Source organism: Mesoplodon bidens, assembly GCF_964165515.1.
Source record: "Mesoplodon bidens genome assembly, chromosome: 5".
NCBI classification, from domain to species: domain Eukaryota; kingdom Metazoa; phylum Chordata; class Mammalia; order Artiodactyla; family Ziphiidae; genus Mesoplodon; species Mesoplodon bidens.
In genome coordinates, this window is record NC_138161.1 from 88,877,851 (window position 1) to 88,898,745 (window position 20,895).

Consider the following 20,895-nt stretch of genomic DNA (forward strand, 5'->3'; position numbering starts at 1 on the left):
GTAGTTGTGGCTCACAGGCCTAGTTGCTCCGCGGCATGTGGGATCCTCCCAGACCAGGGCTCGAACCCGTGTCCCCTGCATTGGCAGGCGGATTCTCAACCACTGCACCACCAGGGAAGCCCTGATTGGTATTTTTTAGAAAGTGGTATTAACATGAACATCGTGGAGGATTTATTTCTACCTCCATTTCTAGCCGTAATCGTATGTTACTTTAGACTTATTTAATGCCTCACGTGGAGGCATTAGAATGTGCTCATGGGGTAATGTGGACTTTGTCTCGCTATTATGTTTTTTAGGCTGTTAATCAAGCTGGAGCAGGACCATACAGTGAGCTTGTCCTTTGCCAGACGCCAGCATCTGCCCCTGACCCTGTCTCTACTCTCTGTGTCCTGGAGGAGGAGACCCTCAACGCCTATCCTGATCCGCCTTCTGTGTGCCTTGTACTGAGCTGGGAAGAGCCGTGCAATAATGGATCTGAAATCCTTGCTTATAATATTGATCTTGGAGACATTAGCATCACCGTGGGCAATACCACCACCCACGTTATGAAAGATCTCCTTCCGGAAACCACCTACCGGTGAGTGCAGGAAAGTTGAAATAAAGCTGCGTGGACACGTCAGCACTTGGGGCTACAGACCCTTCAGGTCCTAAAGGCCAAATGGGTGAATTCTAGCCACTCTTAATATATTTGAGTACTAAATGCTAATATAGCTTAAAAACTTGTACTACTTTTTACTTTATGAGTCGGTTATAAATTGATACAAATCCTAATCCTTGAGGGGGAATTTCACCTCACTTCAAATCAGTTCCTCCTTGTTGGTTTTTTGATAAACTACTTTTCTTCATGTTTTTACTGTGACTCATCACTCTATGGACACCCTCTGTCCCCAGCATGTACTTGGTCCACCTCTGAAGTAGGGCTCTGCCATTCTTCTGATTCCCCCAAAGCAGACACACTGTTACAGAGCATTTGTGATGGAGCTTTTACTCAGGATTTCATGAGGGGCCAGTGAAAAGACATTACATCATGCTCCACCCAGCAAAACTCAGTTACCACTTGCGTTCTTTCTTTTCCCCAGAGTTCCTGTCAGGGAGCCAGCACCTTACCTTCCTCTTCTCACACACCTTTTTCTCAACATAGCCTCTTAAGATTTCAAGTCATTTAACTCTGTCCCCAGGGTGCCATAGCTGGGGGACCAAAACAGAAGTTTAGGGTTAGTGTTAGAGGAGTGCAGGAACCATCTGGTTAGTCCAGTGCCCTTTGTCAGATTAAACGGCTTCTCAAGGAGGTGCAGTAGAGCACAGATTCAGGTACAGGTCCTTAGGTGTGTCTTTGGGCAAGTTACTGAACCTCTCAGTGTCCCAGCTGCTTCCACAGGGTGAGGAGAACAAGATTGCTTACCTCAAAAGCATGTTATAAGGAGTAAGCAAACAAATAGTAAATGCTTGTATAGAGCCCGGCAGTACACAGCAAGCGCACAGTAAACATGTGTTGTGATTTTCATCATCACCAAGATCTTCACCCTGGAAAACTAGTTCTTCTTGGGGTAGGGCAGGGGGAATGAAGAGCAGGCAGGTAAACTTGCTACTAAAAAAGGGTTTATCATTTCACTGATTTTTTTTCTGCAGTGTTTTCTAATGTTATAATCTAATAGACTACCTTTTTTTATCCCCAGAAACTGAAGAAAGAAACCAGCTTAACAGCTGTAAGATACAAAAGTTCTATCCTGCCTAAGCATGTTACCTCTGCTTTCCCTCTCTTACCAAGTCTCTTGTGAATGATGCATATAAGTGTATTCATTGTGCTTTTCAAAACAGTGACAGTTTTTTGTTTAGTCTTTCCTTCTTTTAAGAAATCTCTGGGGCACAGTACTTACACACTGTGGGTCTATGAAATAGTGATAAACACTATCCTTGCCCTCAGAGCACTCAGGGAGTTGGGGGACACTTAACAGCAACCTAAGATAGCAGATGCTTGTGACCTCACAGGCTGAAAATAACACTGTACAGAGTCCTGTTGGCTTTTCAGAGAGGAAGACCCAGGGTTCAGAATGATCAGGATGGTTTGAAGTGGGAGTCAGGTTAGAAACTGAATAAAGGCGGTATGACTTACTATAGATGAAGAGGCAGGCCAAGGGCATTTTTTCATTTTTAGCATTGTAGCCAATCTCAGAAAACCAGCCACCACCTTTGTTTGCTAACCAAATACTGACTGACCATTGTGTCCAGAGCACTCTAATCAGGTGCTGAGGAAATCCAGAGGTGAATTAAACCCAGAGCTTGACCTCAGGGACATTCCCCAGTGATGATGCTCTAAGGAGACCTGACCATGAGGTGTATCTCTGGGGGGAAATGACCAAGTGAATGTCATCCCCTAGCTGTTTCTAAGAGACTGCATGTCCAGAACATTGCCTGACTTGGATTCCTCAGGCCAGAAAACCTATGAAGAAGCCACTGGCTCAGGGCTCACTGGAAGGTCTTTTGTCCAGTGTGATCCACCCCATGTCTACGCAGACTGGACTCAGATCCTCAGGTCAGTCCTCTGAACATTCGGGTCAGAAATCATAAAAGGCTTTTAGGGCAAGGTGTCAGCCTGATAATTTTGATTCTTCCTGCCATTATGCATACCTTAAAGGTGGCTTAAATGATTATAAAACTTTATGGTTTTTAGAAGGTTGATACTGGAGGAATGCAGATGTTTATTAGTCAACATATAGTTGAATGACTTCAAGAAAGAAATCTAGAGGTCAAAAGCTCAAATGAAAGAACTGACGAAGGGGATCTTTGCTTATTGATGAAATGCCAGTTACAGTGGAAATTATCAAGAATATCTTCCACATAAGTGGTTGATGAAAGACATGTTAAAAAGTACCTCAGAGATTAATTCTGTTTTGGAGAAGATGAAATGGTTTAGTAATGTACAGCGTTTAGATTTGGATAGTGAAACCTCAAGAATCTATTTTAAAAGTACTTAATAGATGTAGCATAAATAATTCATTTCAGTATTAATATGCAAGGCTAGCTATATTGAGCTGAACATGGAAAGTCACATTGAGAGGATGTCACCTCTTAACCTTACAGGGTAGCTTGGAGGACACCATTTTAGACAGATTGCATGAAAAATATACAGCTTTAGAAAAGACAGATCTTTGGCCCTAAGTCATATTGTGTTATTGGCAAAAAAAAAAAAAAAAGATTTAACCAGAGGATTTGCTGGCCAATCAATAAATAAATTGGATGTTTCACATTTAAGGTCATCTTTGTCCAACTTAAGGAATTTTATTTCTATAGTACCTAATTGGATTCTCTGTAGTAGAACTCCAGTCAACCCATAGTCTTGTTCTTTTATGTTTCAAAAACACAATTGCAGTAACTGTGGTGAAATACAAAATGAGTATTTCAGGGAACTAAGGGTATAATTTTAGTCCAATCAACTTTTACCTCACCTTTTTTTGTCCCATAAATTGGTTAAAATATAAGTGAACAGATCATGATGTTCTAGATAAAAATGTGGAATGAAACATTTTAAGCGGCAATGGGGCTTGTTTCTTTTGGGTTTTTTTGTTGTTGTTGTTGTTTTTAACGTTTAGCAGTTACACATTGTTCTCACACAGAGTATATTCTTTCTCTGTCTTGCTGGGACAGAAATGTGCCCTCTCCAGCAAACCTACTGACACAAAAATGGGTCCATCCCTTCTCCACTGGTGCTTGCCAAACTATCCACTGGCTTGCTGTATAGAATTTGGTTGGAATTACAATGATTTTTTTTTTTTTTTTTTTTTTTTTGCCGGCCTCTAACTGTTGTGGCCTCTCCCGTTTTAGAGCACAGGCTCTGAACGCACAGGCTCAGAGGCCATGGCTCACAAGCCCAGCCGCTCCGCAGCATGCGGGATCCTCCCGGACTGGGGCACGAACCCGTGTCCCCTGCATCGGCAGGCGGACTGTCAACCACTGTGCCACCAGGGAAGCCCTACAATGATATTTTTAAAGACATTACTTTTAAGCTTAGAACTGAGTTTTTGTTTTTGTTTGCAGAGAAAAAAATGTTATTGAAAACAGAGACGTAGCTTTCCTTTGCATGCTTCCTGCCACAGGGAACCATAGGCTTTGTGAGCTGAGACAAGATTACCTGGTGTCACCCCCTCCCAGCACCCTGGCGTGAGCATCTCCAGTGATGGAGCAGTGTTTTCAGCTTCTACTCGCCAGGCAGTGCATTCCAGTCGTGGATAACTCTATTGCTATAGAGGTTCCCTTATATTTTGTCAAAACCTCTCTATAGCTAAAATCTACTCAGTTGATCCTGGGCTCTCCCCCAGAGCAGTGATATTCAAAGCATGGTTCCTGGACCAGCAGCCTCAGCATCACCTAGAAACTTATTAAAATGCAATGTATCAGGCCCTACTGGAGGCCTACAAATCAGAAACCCTCGGGGTGGGGCCCAGCACTCTGTGCTTTAATTAGCCCTGCAGGAAATTCTGATGCATGTTAAAAGTTTGAGAACTCTGCCCTAGAGCAATGATTCTGGAATGCTAATGTATTTCGGAATCACCTGGAGAGGTTTTGCAAAATACAGAAGTCTGAGCCCCACTCCTAGGGCCTAGACATCATTATCTTATTATTTCAGCTGTCTCCTACTTAACCATCTTCACTTCATTCAGATCTGTCTTCACTGGCATGGGTTTTCTATAACCCCCTCAATCCTCTTCATCGGGTGATTTCTGTTTCTTGATGGCCTCTTTAATGAGTAGTGCCCTGACCTCCAGGAACGTTCTGGCTGGCTCAGAGCAGAGCAAAACTGTCACCTTCCTTGTTCTCCATACTGAGCAGTTAGTAAGGTTGCCTAAGATTACTTTTTTTGGCAACCTCATTATATGTCTGACTCATATTGAGCTGTCAAATAACTAACACTTAAGGTAGATTTGTTTGCTGTGCTGTTTTTGCTAGGTAAAATGGGGATGAAAATAACATTTGTTGAGTCCTTAGTATATGTCAAGCACTACATAAACCTGTCAAGAAGTGAATCATAAATCATTTCGTTCTAACAAGATGAAGTGGGCTTTATAAGGGGACAAGTTCTAAGTAGTTCAAAAGTAGTGGACTGGAGTCAGACAGACTTGACATCAATCCTGAGTCTCTCACTTGGTGCCTCTGTGACCCCTAAGCTATCTAGGCTCTCTGTGCCTCAGTTTTCTGATCTGTAAAATGGGGATAATTACATAATAGGGTTGTCATGTTTTAGACTTCAGGCACCTTGTGTGGGACCTGACACCTGGTAAGTAAGCACTCAATAGATTATCTGTTGCTAATGCCTGGTAAGGTAGGGAAGAAAGGAGCCGGCAGGTGGGTTATGACCAGATTACAGATAGAAATGTGTGTGGGAATCTGGCATTATCCTTTAAGCCACAGGAGACATTTAAGGTTTCTTTCCTGTCAAGACAGGGCACGAAGAAAAGCAAGTCTAAGTGCCTGGAGACGGAATGTGGCACTGGTCTCTGAGGAGCTGTCAGAAGTAGCTTGGTTGAAGGGAGGGATGACTCTGAGCTAGCTAAGGTTACCCTTCCAGGGAGCCTTCTCCGAGTAACTTTACTCTGAACACATCTTTTCCCCTAAAGAGGTTTTCTGTATTTAAGCTACTATTTATTATTTCCTCAGAAGTTATCTGAAGATGATACTACTCCTTCATATTTTTCTCTTCTTAATTGGATGATTAGGTAGATTGGTGGGCTAAAAAGCCCATCTTTTGCTTCTTAGGCCTGTCTTACCCCAGCTCTTCATGGAGGAAGGGGGGGCGCTGTCCTCACTGTCCCCTCACTCGAGGCATCCCGAGTACTGGGACGGCTAATTGTGATTGAGAAGTCACCTTCCCCAGTTTTCAAAGTCGTTCTTCTTTTAGCATACGTAGTGTCATTTGACAGAGAGAGTGTGTAAAGTGCATTATGTTAGGCTATGATCTTCTGAAGCAGTAATGTATTTGGCATCTAAAATTAGAAGATATTATTTTAATAGTGGATTTTCAATCAAAATTTATAAAGAATATACTTCTTAATTTATTTAATCAGTATTATCAGTGTATTGATGGATATTGCAGACTTCTAGATAAAGAGATTTTTCACATTAGTCCTGCCAAGATAGAGCTTCTCAGAGTTAAGTCACTTCCCTGAATTGGAAAGCAAAATTCCATTTCCCTTGTACTTACTTTGCAGAGCTTAAGATTTCAGAAAATGATACACATTGCATGTTAAAAGAAAAAATGCAGATCCTATCTAAATGTCAAGATTAACATGTTACTTCAGTTAAAGAGAAAATGTCTCAAGTTTGGGTTTGGGATAGACTAATTTAATAAAACTTGAAAATTATTTTTTTCTGAGGCAAATTTTTAGGATTGTTCCTCAGGTTAGTGTTTGTTTTTGTTTTTTTTTTTATCAGTCCTGGGTGAGCTCTCACTGGGATTAGGAAATTATTTTCACACACTGCATTTTTCATCCCAAGACAAAAGAAATATTAACTACCTTAGTCCTTGTTCAGTTTTCTCTGCCTCCTAGACTAAGAGTTCTTAATATTTTGAGAAGACATGGCCTCATTTGATCAGTTCCTCAGTTCTATTTCAGTTTTGAGTGCTACTGTATCATTAAAACTGATTAACATTAGTTCAGTACATCAGCTACATGGAAAAATGTTTTCCATGCATTTTTACTGGAACACATTTTGTTATTTGAATAAATTGAAGCAAGTATTTTAAAACCTAGGCAGTTCATTCCAAGGCCCAAAGTTGTTTTACTAATGTGAAAATAAATTTGACTGTTCTAAATGTCTGTTTCATTGGCAAAAGGCAGTTGTTGAACTGAAAGTGTGGTTTGAAATAAAATTATCTTTTGGTTGGATTAGAAGCTGCGTTTGGCTCAAGTTATGCTTGGAGGGAATGGTGTGTCAGAATGCACAAAGACTTTGAGCCTAGAAAGACCAGGTTCACACCCAGATCTCACCTATATCTGCTGTGAAGATTAGTGCAAATGACTGAACCTAGCCGGCCTCAGTTCCTGCACTTGTGAAATAGAGTTAATTCCTTCCTCATGGGGTTGGGGTAGAAATTAGAGACTATCAAATCTAGACTTCAGCACCTAGTAGCCACTGTATCAATTAGATGGAGTTATTTAACCTGAGTTTAACTGCAGTTTCCTCATCTCTGAAAGCAAGAGAAGGGACTTCCCTGGCGGTCCAGTGGTTAGGGCTCCGCGCTTCCACTGCAGGGGGTGTGGGATCAATCCCTGGTCAGGGAACTAAGATCCTGAGAGGCTCGTGGTGTGGCCTAGATAGATAAGATAGATAGATAGAAAGAAAGAAAGAAGAGAAAACAGTCATCTCACCACATCCACGGGTACAGAGGGCCGACTGAACTGTGCCATTTTATATATGGGACTTGAGCATCCATGGATTTTAGTATCCACAGGAGTCCTGGGAACAATCCTCTGCAGGTCCTGAGGGACAACTGTACTAGTTCCTACTCCATAGCATAGTCCCTTGAACAGAGCAAGTTCTCAGTGCTGTTTGCTGCAGTGGTTATTAACATTTTCATCAGTTTCTAAGCTGTTATCCCACCTTCTGAGAAGGCAGTCCTTTTAGCTATTGCTGGGTCCTTGGCCATAATTTAGAGCAAGGAGAAACATGGATCGTATCAGCAAATTCCTCAAGTAGTGAAGTGCAGTGGTGGTAGTAATACAACTAAAACGAAGATATACGTTTGTGTGCCCAGTACAGTGCCGCTCCTATAGATGCCCAACACATTTTCTTCACTGCTCTAGGGAGGAATACGGTCTTAAAAGAAGTCATAAAAATAGTAACTCCATAAAGTAGCACTTTAAAGTTCACCAAAGTGCTTTTAGCCACCTTGAATCCTTTTCTGATTGTATGGCAAAGTATAAAATATTAAAAATAGAAAGTACTGGGCTTCCCTGGTGGTGCAGTGGTTGAGAATCTGCCTGCCAACGCAGGGGACACGGGTTCGAGCCCTGGTCCGGGAAGATCCCACATGCCGCGGAGCAACTAAGCCCGTGCACCACAACTACTGAGCCTGCGCTCTGGAGCCCACGAGCCACAACTGCTGAGCCCGCGTGCCACAACTACTGAAGCCCACGTGCCTAGAGCCCATGCTCCGCAACAAGAGAAGCCACGGCAATGAGAAGCCCGCTTGCCGCAGCTAGAGAAACCCCGTGCGCAGCAACGAAGACCCAGCGCAGCCAAGAATAAATAAGCTAAATAAATAAATTTATAAAAATTAAAAAAAAAGAAAGTACTTCCCATATTCCTTATCTTAATTAAGTAATCCTATTTGTAAATGCAGCGAAGATATTACTACCTGATTTCATACAGGAGGAAACTGTTACTTAAAGGTGTTAGATACTTTCCCCAAGGTCACCAAAGTGATGAGCAGAGTAGCCAGAAAGACTTCACTGCTAAAGAGAGTTAAAATGCTACCATAATATTCTTGTTCTTGGTGTGTGTATGTGTATGTATGTATGGCTAACATTCGATATGCCTACCAAATACTTCCCAGTTAAAAGGTCAGAGAGCCCTAGAGCTACAGATATTAGGAACCTAGTACCTATCAAAATACTGGGGAGGCCTTGTGAAGAAAATGAATTTACAAAAGAAAGTAAATGTTAAATCTACATTTCTTTCTTCATCTTGATACTTGTGTATTATAAACTATTTTTTAATTCTTATAAATGATTCAGATCTCATAATTTTTTGTCTTGAGCAGAACAACAATCTGAAGCAACCCATTACCTCCCTTCCTTTTACTTATTAATGTAGCTAAGGGCTGTTGAGGCTGCATGGAGCAAAACAGTAGGATCACCTTGAATACAGGTGAGCTTGGCTCTGAAGGAATATGGGCAAGCAGATGGAAGGAAGCATCTTGGCCTCTGGGCTCTAGGAATACCTCTGCCCAGAATAAAGGGAAGGAATGGCAGTCTGGACAGTGGAAAGACATTGATATAAACCTTGTAGGTGAGGAAATTTGTACAACATTGAAAAAAGACTGAGACTTAAAGTCTGGCTTAATCCCCTTTTCCTGAGTAGGGAAAAAAGGTAGTAATTTCTACCACAATGATGACCACCTTTTAAAAAAGATTTTTTCTCTCCAGTTGCAGAAAAATTTCTTACTTTTCAAATCATAGGGAAAAAACTCTTATCTTAATACTATGCAACTATTTTACAAGACTCATGCTGGGAAGCAAAGAAGACTTTATTGTAGTCTTTCAATGCTATGTTGAGAGACTGACATTGCATTATCTATAAGAGACCTGATGTAGCCCTAGTTTAATAGAATCTGGGAAAAGTAAGGCTCTTTGTAATGGAACTTTTGCTGTACTTTATCAGCGATAAGTGTTTGCTACATTCCAAACTGTGAGGCAGATATTCATCCAGTTTTGGGTGATTATGAATAGAGCTGGTATAAACGTGTATGTGCAGGTTTTTGTGTGAACGTAAACTTTAATTCCTCTAGAGTAAAGTCCAAGAGGTGTGATTGCTGGGTCATATGATAAATGTATGTTAAAGTGTATAAGAAATTTTGTAAGCAAATTGTTTTCCAATGTAACTATACCATTTTGCATTCTCACCAGCAAAATAGGAGAGTTTCAGTTGTTCCTTATCCTTGCCAGAATGGTATTAATAAGCATTTTTTATTTTGGCCATTTTAATAGGGATATAGTATTACCCCATTGTAGTTTTAATTTGCATTTTCCTAGTGGCTAATGATGTTAAACATCTTTTTGTGTGCATATTTGCCATGTGTATATCCTCTTTGGTGGAATGTTTGTTCCAATCTTTTGACCATTTTTTAATTAGTTGGGTTGTTTTGTGTTGTTTTGCTGCTGAGTTTTGAAAGGTCTTAGATGCATTCTAGATACATTCTTTTCACATCATATCTAAAAATTCTTTAATTCTAGGTAACAAGTATTTCCTCCTGTTTTCTTAAGAGTTTTATATTTTACATTCTACACTTAGATCTGTGATCCATGAGTTAACTTTTGAATAAGATCTGAGGTTTAGATTGAGATTTATATATTTTTCCTTTTGATATCCAGTTGTTCCAATACCACTTGTTAAGAAGACTATTCTTTCTTCGTTGAATTAATTCTGCACAGTTTTGAAAATCAGTTGGCTATATATGTGTTGGTTCTGTTGGTCTATATGTCTGTCTGATACCACACTATCTTGAATACTTTATAGTAAGCTTTATAGTAAGTTCTAAATCAGATAGTGTGATTCTTCCAACTTTATTCTTATGTTTCAGATTTGTGTTAGCAATTTTAGTTCCTTTATCTTGCCACGTAACTTTTAGAATCAACTTATCTATATCTACTAAGAAGAATCCTGCTGGAATTTTATTAGAATTGCGTTGTATCTATAGATCCAGTTTTGGAAGAATTGACATTTTTTCTGTGTAGAGTCTTCCAATTCATGATCACAGTATATCTCTCTCTAGTTAGGTGGTCTTCAATAGTCTCAGCAGTGTCTTGCAGTATATCTCTTTATTTCCTATCTCTGTGCCTTCCCCACCCCCCCCACCCCCCACTGGCTGGGACTGGTACCTGACATTAAATAGGAGTGGTGAGAGTAGACATCCTTGCTTTGTTCTGATCTTTCATTTAGTCTTTCACCGTTAAGTGTAATGTTAGCTGCAAGTATTTCTATAGATGCCCCTTTTGGGTTGAAAAATTTCCCTTCTATCCCTAGTTTGCTGGGAATTTTTATTATGAACATATATTGGATTTCATTAGATGCTTTTTCTGTATCAATGAGTATGATCATATGGTTTTTCTTCTTTAGGCTGTTAATATGATGGAACAGGCTAAGGGTTGGAGAATGAGACAGTGTAGAAAAGAAAAAAAAAAAGAGGAATGGGGGAATTTTCCCCCATTCACTCTGACCATTCAGAGACTCTGCTTTCTTTTGCGCCAGGCAGCTCTCTGCCCATGCAAATGTCTGGTCCTGGGTTTCAGGCTGCGTTGAGTCTAATCCAGTGAGTAATGGAGGGGAAAAATGGTAAATTCACTGCTGGTTTGGTGATAGTTCAGATTCTTCCCCAAATCCTTCAGCTACTATTTCCTTTTTGGACTTCTTAAATAGCTGCTCTGTTTATTTTGTCCAGGTTTAATAGCTGCATTCAGTGAGAGAGACAGGGTGGAGTGTGCCTACTCCATCTCACCTGGAATTAATCTATTGTTTTTTTTCCTTCTTAACAACTTACAGATGTGTCATTAGATTGACTTGCTGAACTATGTAATTTTAAATTTGAAGAATTAAGGTTAACTTGAGGTCATATGATGGATTAAGGTATTGTAATACCTAAATGATATTTTCTATTTAGATATAAGCAATAATTGCTGTAAGTGAGAAGTACATAAAACTAAATTATAAGAATATTTTAAACAGATCTGTTTCCTGAGAATTTCTCTTTGACTGTATTTTTTATTATCATGTGTTTTGAAGCACTGTTTCAAACTCAAATCAAGTTTAAATGTTGAAACTTTTAGAACTAGTGACACCACACTGCTCATTCAGCCCAATAAGATGCCTGTGTACCTAGCAAGGGATCTGGGTGAAAGTTTCTACTAGAGGCCTAGTAATGAGACATGAAGAGATGGAGGAGAGGCAGACCTGGGGAAGATCTTAAGTGGATGAAGCTCTGGAATGCTGAGGTTATTGAGAGGACTGTCCATATCGTCCAGAAGAAGAGAGGAAGAGCAGAGGGTGGGGTGGGAGCTAGTGTGAGACCTTTGGTCCGAGAAGCAGAGGAGAAAGGCCTCTGCAGGGGTCTGCAGGTCACTCAGTGCCAGGAGGCAAGCTTCAATAACATGCAGTCACTGCGGGAAGGAGTGTTGAGGATGAAGGTGGAGCAGTGCCATCAATGTGTTGTGTGATGACCTTGGAGAACTTTTTCAATCAACTAGTAAGGAAGTAGAGGAACAAGAAAAACAGGAATGATAATAGGAAATTTTTTCTATATACATTTTAACTGTTTGATTTTCAGTTCCTAGGCCATGAGAGCAGTGTTAGTATATCTTTATTACCCATAACACTGCACATAGTAAATATCCAGTTAAGATAATTGCACATCTGAATGACACTCTGTTACCAGCAGTGCCTGCACACATAGCACTGGTTAAGGACTAGCAGAGGTTGTTGGGTGAGGCTGGAGAAAGGGGAGGAAAATGTGCTGTTGAAGAGCTGTTATCCTTTGTTTTGAACTTTGAAGGAGACTTTCTTGTTCTCCTATTTCATTTATTCTTTATAGCTCACTTGCTTCCAAAACTGACTTTGAGGCAGCTGAAGGGTGGCTAGAACAAAATATGAAAGTCTTTAGTATGTTTTCCCTTTGCTGCCATTCTTTTTTTTTTTCTTTCTTTTTCTTTCTTTCTTTCTTTCTTTCTTTCTTTCTTTCTTTCTTTCTTTTAATTAAAGAACTAAGGGATATCTTGCTAATGTGGTTTTTGGGGGCTATTTTTTGGAATGGAGAGGATAATCTGTCTTCCGAGCTGCCCATTTCTCTATTTGTCTTGAATTATTTTTAACTTGTTTTCCTTTATTCCATGACACTGCTTATAGGGGCAAGTAAGAAATACACCACACAATGTTTATTTCAAATGAGGAATCACTGCTTCTTAAACCAACGATCTTTGTGATTTTTTTTTCCTTTTTCCAGGATCAGAATTCAGGCCATAAATGAAATTGGAGCTGGACCATTTAGTCAGTTCATTAAAGCAAAAACTCGGCCGTTACCACCGTTGCCTCCTAGGCTCGAATGTGCCGCTGCCGGGCCCCAGAGCCTGAAGCTGAAATGGGGAGATGGTAACGCCAGGACGCACGCGGCTGATGGCACGGTGTACACACTGCAGCTGGAGGACAGAAACAAGAGGTGAGGGCCTGAGGCTTCATCCGAAAATTCGATGGCTTTGGGTTGTGGGGTGGAATCTTCCTTGTTCATTTGTCCTCTGAAGCACTCTTCCTCCTTGTTGAAAGACTCCCTAGGTATTTGGGTCCTGCATTTAATACCCAAAGTTGCACCCTCCATTTGGAATTTTCTAAATTAACATTCTCGTGATCCTGATTTCCCTACATGTGATAATATATGTGTTTTTTTCTTTCATAAAGCCAGAAAATGGAAAGAAATTATCCAAAAAGAAAATGGTCGAATTCAAGTCCATGCTGTTTAATAGTGTTATATTAGTCACGAGTGCAGAGGGAAATAAGACTCAGGAAAAGATGTTAACCTCTTTAAATATTCAGTAACCATCCGGACAAACATGTTTACCAGTCTGAAATAGCTGTGGTGATGTACAGATGGGGATTGTGCTCTGTAACTATGGGCAATGCAATATAATATCAAATTAACTAGAGCAAATAGGAGATTCTTTATAAAACTCCATGCTCAGGAACACTCTTGGCTACAGAAATCAAATACAGCCTTTCACATAGTTATTTAATCTAACTTTATTTCCTCTGAAAATGGCCAATCAGAAGATGGGCAGCTGAACTGTATTTAGGAATAATTCAGATGTGTAGCAAAAGTTAATGACAGAAAGTTCTGTTACCAAAAGTTCAAATGAGAGAATCAGCTGAAGGAGGTAGGAGATGAGCATAAAACCAAGACAGCCTGATGGAGTAGACATGCTCCCCCTTCCTGTGCATACCTGCCAAAGCACAAACCAGTGTATGTGGAAGTATTCCTGTTATTTCCTCTTCATGCATCACAGTATCCTGCTCTTTTATATGGGGAACTGGTTCTAATTAGCACAGAGACCCCGTCCAACCTCTACCTCTGCTCTGTACTCGAGTACTCGGATTCATGTGAGCTCAGTAGGGTCCTGCTGTGTGGAAGGCACTGTTTGAGGTAGGCCCTCGGGGACACCAATCTCAAGAACGAAAGCAAGGCCCTGCTTCCCCCTCTAGAAGCATAATATCAGCCTACAAATAGCCGTAGAACACTAGTGCCATTGGAGAAAAGTGCTCTGGGAGTTTGAAGGAGGCAGACTTAGGGAATAAAGTGCAGAGACTGGTTGGTTGCAAAGATCAGGAGCAGCTTTTTGAAACAGATAACATTTGAACTTGACATTGGAGGACCTGGAAAACACAATAGTTCGACTTAGAAGAAAAAAAGTGATCATCCTTTTGGGAATGAGTCCCAGTGTAGAAAGGACAGAGAAGGTAAGGCTTCTTTTGGGGAGGTTCATTAGAGATTAAATTCATACTCATTCACAGACAAGACCATTTATCTTACTGTGCTGTGTGCTTTTGGATGCATTTTTCACAGGCTCATTACTTTACTGGTAGGAGACTCCTTGACCTTACTGGCAAGAACAGGAATTATGTACTAACAGAAATCATGATAAATATATAAAGCTAGCATTTGGGGAAATTTGTACATGAGTCTCTTTTTTTCCTGGGCTTTTGGCTTACATTGTTGGCAGGGAGAACCTTCCTTAGAAAATACCTTCTAGTTGTACTGTTTAGAAGAAGTGAATCCCAGGAACATTTTTGAAGCTGGTGGCAGAATTGGGATCAGAGCCAGCACCTCCTGACTTCCCCATGCAGCTGCCTCTACTATTACCTCCAAGAATATGGGAAGAATGACAGCTGTCCACCAAACCTGCCATCCCCAGTGTGCTGCAGTCCTGCCCTCTGCAGGGCAGCCACCTGAGGTGCCTTGTACAGAGAACTGAAGAGATGCTTAGAACAAAATCTCCATGAGCAAATAAGAATGCTGGTCCAAATAAGAATGCTGCTGTGAGACATTTAAATATGCCAGACAGAAAATAGTGCAGAGTCTAGTAATCAATACAGGCTCCTTCCTCATAAAAAAAAAAAAAAAGAAGAAGAAAACAAAAAGGGGTGGGGGTGCTGGCTTGTTAATCAAATAAATGACTTGCCTAAATTTAAATGGCATTTTAAGAAAACTTACCATTAGGAGCAGTGTTTTTCTTAATTTTATGGGCTAGAGTCCAAATTTATCTTTTTCTAAATTAGATTTGTCAGTGCTTCCAGAAGTTATTAAAGTAATAGGAATACAGAGCATAATAAATTCTCATTCCATTTGTGGAATTATTTTCCTGGGATTTAAAAGGATGAAATTGACCTAATTTCAGTTTGAAGATGACCTTCCTTAGTGTCTTGAAACTGCGCTCTTGTAGTGAATGGCCCCCTGAATCCAAGCCTTTAACTTTGGCTCTTGAGTAGTGAAGATCAGGGAGAAACACTTTGAGTTGGATAGATCATAATACTTGTTCTTAGACAGCTCTTTGTCAATTCTCATCCCCTTGAGGTTCTTTAGGACTTGGATCTGGCCTGTCCAGTGTTTTCTTCCAAAGTGACAGCTGTCTTTTTCATTGAACTTGTGGTTGCAAGAGTGGTTTCTAGTTGTGGCTTTGGGGAAAAGTGTACACATTCTTTAGCGTGTGTATTGATTTCATTAAGTGCTAACAAGTTCCTATTATGGATGTGGCAAAAATACTATATATCCTGCTGTGGCCAAGGTGAGAATCAGAGTTAGGTCTGATTGTGGTTTTAATGTACTTTCTTAGCTGTCAGCTCTCAAAATATTTCTTTTGCCATGTTCGCTTGTCTCACCAGTCACTGTGGGCATTTAGAAGGAGGGCTGCGGTGTCTGAGTCTTGTCGCTGTCCTAGCCAGCCAGTGCAAGAAATCTGAGTCTTTAAACATGTTTTGCAACAGAAGCACAGTGAAAATGAATAACTCCCTGCTTGGTAATTGTCAGATTAAAGAGTTGAGTTGATTTCAGCTGGTAAACTATTGCTCCTGCGTTTTCTGCATCCATGAAATACAAAGGGGTTGAACTAGAAGCTGAACTCTGAGATCCTTGCCACCTTTTCACCTTAAAGCAGTGAATCTTTGTAGATTATTTGTGAGCTAAATCCTATATAAAAAGATGTCTTTTGTAAATGATTAGAGAATGTTATCTCTTTTTTTCTTCATGTTTAATTTCTGCTTTTGACAAATAAGAAAATAAGAAGAAAGATACTAACTTTCCTTAAGAGTGACCACTTACTGGGCAAAACCGCTAAGGTTTTACATCTGTGATCTGCTGGTTTATTATGTTTAATTTATATACCTCATAATCAAAAAAATCTGAAATGACCCAGAGATTTCTAAGTATACCGTTTGGCCAAAAATATATTTTCAGACTTTCTAAAGGACACTACTATTTATTGAGCACCTACAAAGTGCCAGGCATTGAGAGCTTTATCTACATTATTTAGTTCTTGAATAGATCACAGTCTGGTCGGGGATAGGTAGAAGAGGCAGCAAATCATGGTGTGGAGGGCTTAAAGATTGACACATGCACAGAGTGTTGAGGAAAGGTAGAAGAATGTCGTGTACTTTAGGCTTAAAATTGAACAGAGAAGGCTTATTAGAAAAGGTAACAAGTTGGGTGAGTCTTAAAAGGGAATCAATCTTATAGCCTCATGCTGGAGAGCCTTAGGATGGAGACCAGTGATAAGGACTCAGGATTGGGTGGAAACCGAGGATACAATCTCCAGAGAACAGAAACATGCGCTGGGTCTTTGTCCATGTAAATGCCTTTCTATTCTGGTACTTTTACACTTGGATTTTTTTTTTTTTATCTTAAGTTTGGGGCTACTTCATGTAAATAAAAGGGATACCAGAAGGGCACCTTGCCCAAATCCTTGCCCCAAGGTAAGTCAACCTAGAATTCATCCCAATCACCTGGAATTGCTGTGTAGAAAGTTTTCCCCCTTGATGAGTACATTTGTTTCCCATGCATTCAAGATTTTGACCCACAAGATTCCCAGTCCAAGGTCACTGACTACATATTTACGTAGCAATCTCAAAGTAGGACTAAGTTTATCCGTAGCAGTTATATTATGATTGCTCAGTCAATTTTTTTTTAAATTACCGCAGTGTGCTAGGTCTTGTGAAGTATGTAGCCTGTCTATAAGGAGCTTATCTTGCTGAGAAATTAATGTGAAACAGTGAGCAGACAGTACAAGAGTTTTTATTTAATTTCAACAGAAAAACAAAAATTATGTTAGTTTGGCTAAGAGTGATTAAGTCTATTATTCTTAACAGATCTAGCAGAGATCCAAATGTCTTTGGTTCCTATGTATGCAAGAAAAATATATACCCAAAAGTAAACATTTTCATAATGCTGTGCTAACCGAATCCAGGGATTAGAATAACAACATCAGCTCATGCATTTTAAGATTATAATGTGTAATGATGATTTTGAAGATGCATTTGTCTGTGTTATTGAAATGAAATGTTATGCTGCCCTAACAGAATTTGAATTGATGCTGATTCTCGTCCTGACCCTGTGGGTCCCTGTTCCTGATAATTGTACACAGCACTGAGGCAAGAGGAACTTAAGTTCCAGGAATACATTTATGGTTAATCTGTTGTTCAGGTTACCCAGATAGCCAACGTATTTTAAAGCAAGGCTCCAGCAAAATGGGGATGGCCTAGAGGGCTCTAATAGAATGGATAATTGCCGCTTGCTCTCCTTTTAACTCAGCCCTTGTGCCTGTGACACTTTTACCTTTAGCCAGCAAAATTGGAGGGGCTATGTAATGTGTACAGTATGACTGCCTGTTTGCTATTAGAGAGGGATGGAAAATAATCTGCATAAAGAAACCCTAAAAAATTATACACCAGGCAACTAACAAAAGTGGCCGGGGTATATGAGCACTACAGGAGTGAACTTTCTTAATGTATGCCTGTTATAGAACAAACTCCTGCTTATACTTCTCAGAGCATACTGCTGAATTAATGAAATAGATGTAACACGACTAACTCAGTGCCCACAAAAGACCCTCGATATTAGCTTCCTTTGCTTTTCTGGAGGAGTCCCCAACGCACATGACCACCCTTGTTGGATAAATGGCATTTTTATATTGCTTTCAGTCACCAGAAGGCAGTTATGGTTCTCGACAGGGGTGTTAATTCTCTGTTGTAATCCCAGATCTGTTACTGAGTTTCTAGATGACTAGAGGCATGTCCCTTAACTTCTTTTTGCCTTAGTTTCTCCCTTTACAAAATGCAGCTAGTGATACCTGTCTTCAGTCCCTGATTGATGGGAAAAAAGCATTTTAATTTTTTTAAAAAGGAGCATAAAGATTCATCCTGCAAAATAAAGACTATCGCTAGCTTATTCAGTTTCAGGCTAAAATGTTCTAAGGACAGCCCAAGGTGAGGATTGGTAAATGAACTATTTGAGATCTTAGTTAGACCAGAAGTAGAATTCAGACTACAGTTTTTTCTTCTATTTAAAAATAAGTAAGTAACAGAATGGAATTGGATAGCATTTTCCTCTCCATTTTTCCTAAATGAGGTAAGATTGAGATAAGGCCACTAAAATAAAAGTAGGCTAACAGAAATTTGGAAGACTCTGCGAAGACTATGCCTGAAGATGAGATTCACTGCACGTATTTGAAAGCAAAGTAGAAGAATGGAAAGTTTCAAGGTTCTCAGGTGGTCTTTAGAGAGTCTAGTTATACTTTCTTTGAATATAAATAAATTTCTTTTTTGATGTATATCAATAAGTGCAGTGCAGACAAAAAGAATCAAAAGTAGGAATTTTATTCTATGTACAGATTTTCATCAGTAGCTATGGTGACATTTTATTTCTTAGAAAAGGATCATAACCAAAACATATTGCGGCCTGATTACTCACAAGCCATGTGGAGCTGGGGACATGGGGGTTAGGAAATTAACTCCTTTTCTCAATGGTCTTTTGGAAATTGCTCTCGACACTTGAGCATTCAGTCTCCAAACTGGGACTCTCAGCAACATCAGAACCAGTTTTGGAAAAGCATTTCTTTGCCTCAGGTGTCCTCATGTGATGCCATCTGCTGCCATCTGCTTCTGCATAGACATGGTGGGACTCAGTGTTCTTTGTGGAGTGAGGGCACATACTATTCATTCCTGTTTTGAACATCCTCCATTCCCAAACGTCACTTCAGTAATGTAGGAAATTCACACACACACACAATCCATGGAGCCCAGGGAAATTAAGAAAAAATAAAGGCAATGACATGTCATTGCTAAGGAATATAGCCACATTGAGCTTACTAAGAGTGTTAATTTGTGATGTTTTGAAATGTGCCATTTGCAGCCATTTGTGGACCACAGGCCGTTTTAGGTCAGCAGGTTAGATCACTTTGAGGAGTAAATATTAATGGGCTTCTGTTAGCCTGCACTGGGTAGACAGCAACGAGGAAATAAACATACAAGCCTCAGCATTCTCTCTTATTTTCTACTGTGAATTTATTATACTCCATCCAGAGAATTCTTGGACGTTTCTTTTGAAACAAAGCTGTTTTAAGGAAACATTTTAAAATTAATTCTTTGTATATCATCATTTTCCCCTAAAATGATTTTTTTTTTTTTTTTTTTTTTTTTGCGGTATGTGGGCCTCTCACTGTTGTGGCCTCTCCCGTTGCGGAGCACAGGCTCCGGACACGCAGGCTCAGCAGCCATGGCTCACGGGCCCAGCTGCTCTGTGGCATGTGGGACCCTCCCGGCGTGCCCCTGCATCGGCAGGCGGACTCTCAACCACTGCGCCACCAGGGAAACCCTAAAATGATTTTTAAAAACATTTAAAGATGTAACATGTCTGAATTTCTTCCTTCAGTTGCACTTCAGTGCAAAAAAGTTATCTTTCACAATATTAAAGCCTAAAATACTGAGGTTGAAAGAATTTCTTGAAAATCTGGTTGTTTTGCCTTCCTAGTGTATATTTAATAACAAATCATAGAATTTACTTGGTCCTTTCATTTGGATCTCAGAAAAATTCCTGCCAGGTGAATAAGACAGTTATTATCCCAAGTGTCCAGAAACAGCCTGGAGAGTTATCCATTTGTTCATCATGAAGGTAACAGACTCTGCATTGTGGTCAAGGTCTTTGTACCTCTTTGTACCCACCATGGAGTACTCTGACAGGCAAGCCGAATAAGCATATTCATTTTCTATTCATAGATATGTAAAATATTTTTTAAACCACTGCCAAATTACCAAACTAAAGCCAACATGTTTTTGTTACCTTCAGAGTGTTTAGTTTCAAGAAGACATTATAGTCAAAGCTGAAGCCAGTTGGGGGCAGAGCCATAAAGAATTCATTTAGACCGTAAACTTTCAGTGACCCACCGAACGTTCTGCCTTGTTTATGCTTCCCCTTCCAAGTAAACATTTGTTTTAGTACATGAGAGCATTTCTCTCCGTTTTTCCTCTCCCTAAGTAAAAATGCCCAAATTTCCATAAATGGCCAGCATTTCTAGAGGACCTGCTGCTCCATCTTCATCTGTTTTCCACAGCTGTTCTCCGCCTGGGTTTTCCAGGACAGGGTGGATGGTATTCACATGCACAGCTTTCTCTCCAGCTCCGGAAAAACTAAGGGAATGTAAGTGAGAGGGATGCCGTCCGGGGACATCCTCAGGTTTCTCCAGTGTTGAGAAACGAGGTAAATCATTCATGAACCTTGGTGCTTTATTATTATAAACAGTAACCACTAATATTGATCTAGCACTCACAAGTGCTAGGCATTTTGTAATGGGTTCTCTCTGCATTATCCCATTTAATTCTCACAACAACTCTCTAAGGGGGTCAGCACTGTTATCGTGCCCATTTTACACAGGAGGAAACAGCTTACTTGGCTATAGAGGTGAAGACCACCAGGCTGTTGAAGCTGAACTCAAATCCAAGTCTGCTGTCTGCAATGATTGTTATTACCCGCTGTATCTTCAGCCCCTGCACCAGTGGGGCAGCACTGTAGTGGAGCAGCACCACAGCGGAGCCCCAAGGTGTTTCCACACCTGTCCTCTTAATTGGCCTTCACAAGAGCCCTAGGTCATGGGGCTG

General features: G+C 40.2%; 1 protein-coding gene across 4 annotated transcripts in view; it reads left to right on the forward strand.

The window, feature by feature from the left end:
• The window catches only part of FNDC3B (fibronectin type III domain containing 3B), a gene marked incomplete at its 3' end in the record, with an annotated part of 350,833 nt that overhangs the window by 310,105 nt on the left and 19,833 nt on the right, over positions 1–20,895 (forward strand). For 3 of the 4 annotated variants that reach the window (XM_081235889.1, XM_081235891.1, XM_081235890.1), the window contains exons 22-23: positions 297–577; positions 12,710–12,922. In XM_081235889.1, coding sequence (XP_081092015.1) covers positions 297–577; positions 12,710–12,922 — 494 coding nt within the window. Of the gene's footprint in view, positions 1–296; positions 578–12,709; positions 12,927–20,895 lie in introns of those variants that run through there. The other variant, XM_081235892.1, reaches the window with a different exon arrangement.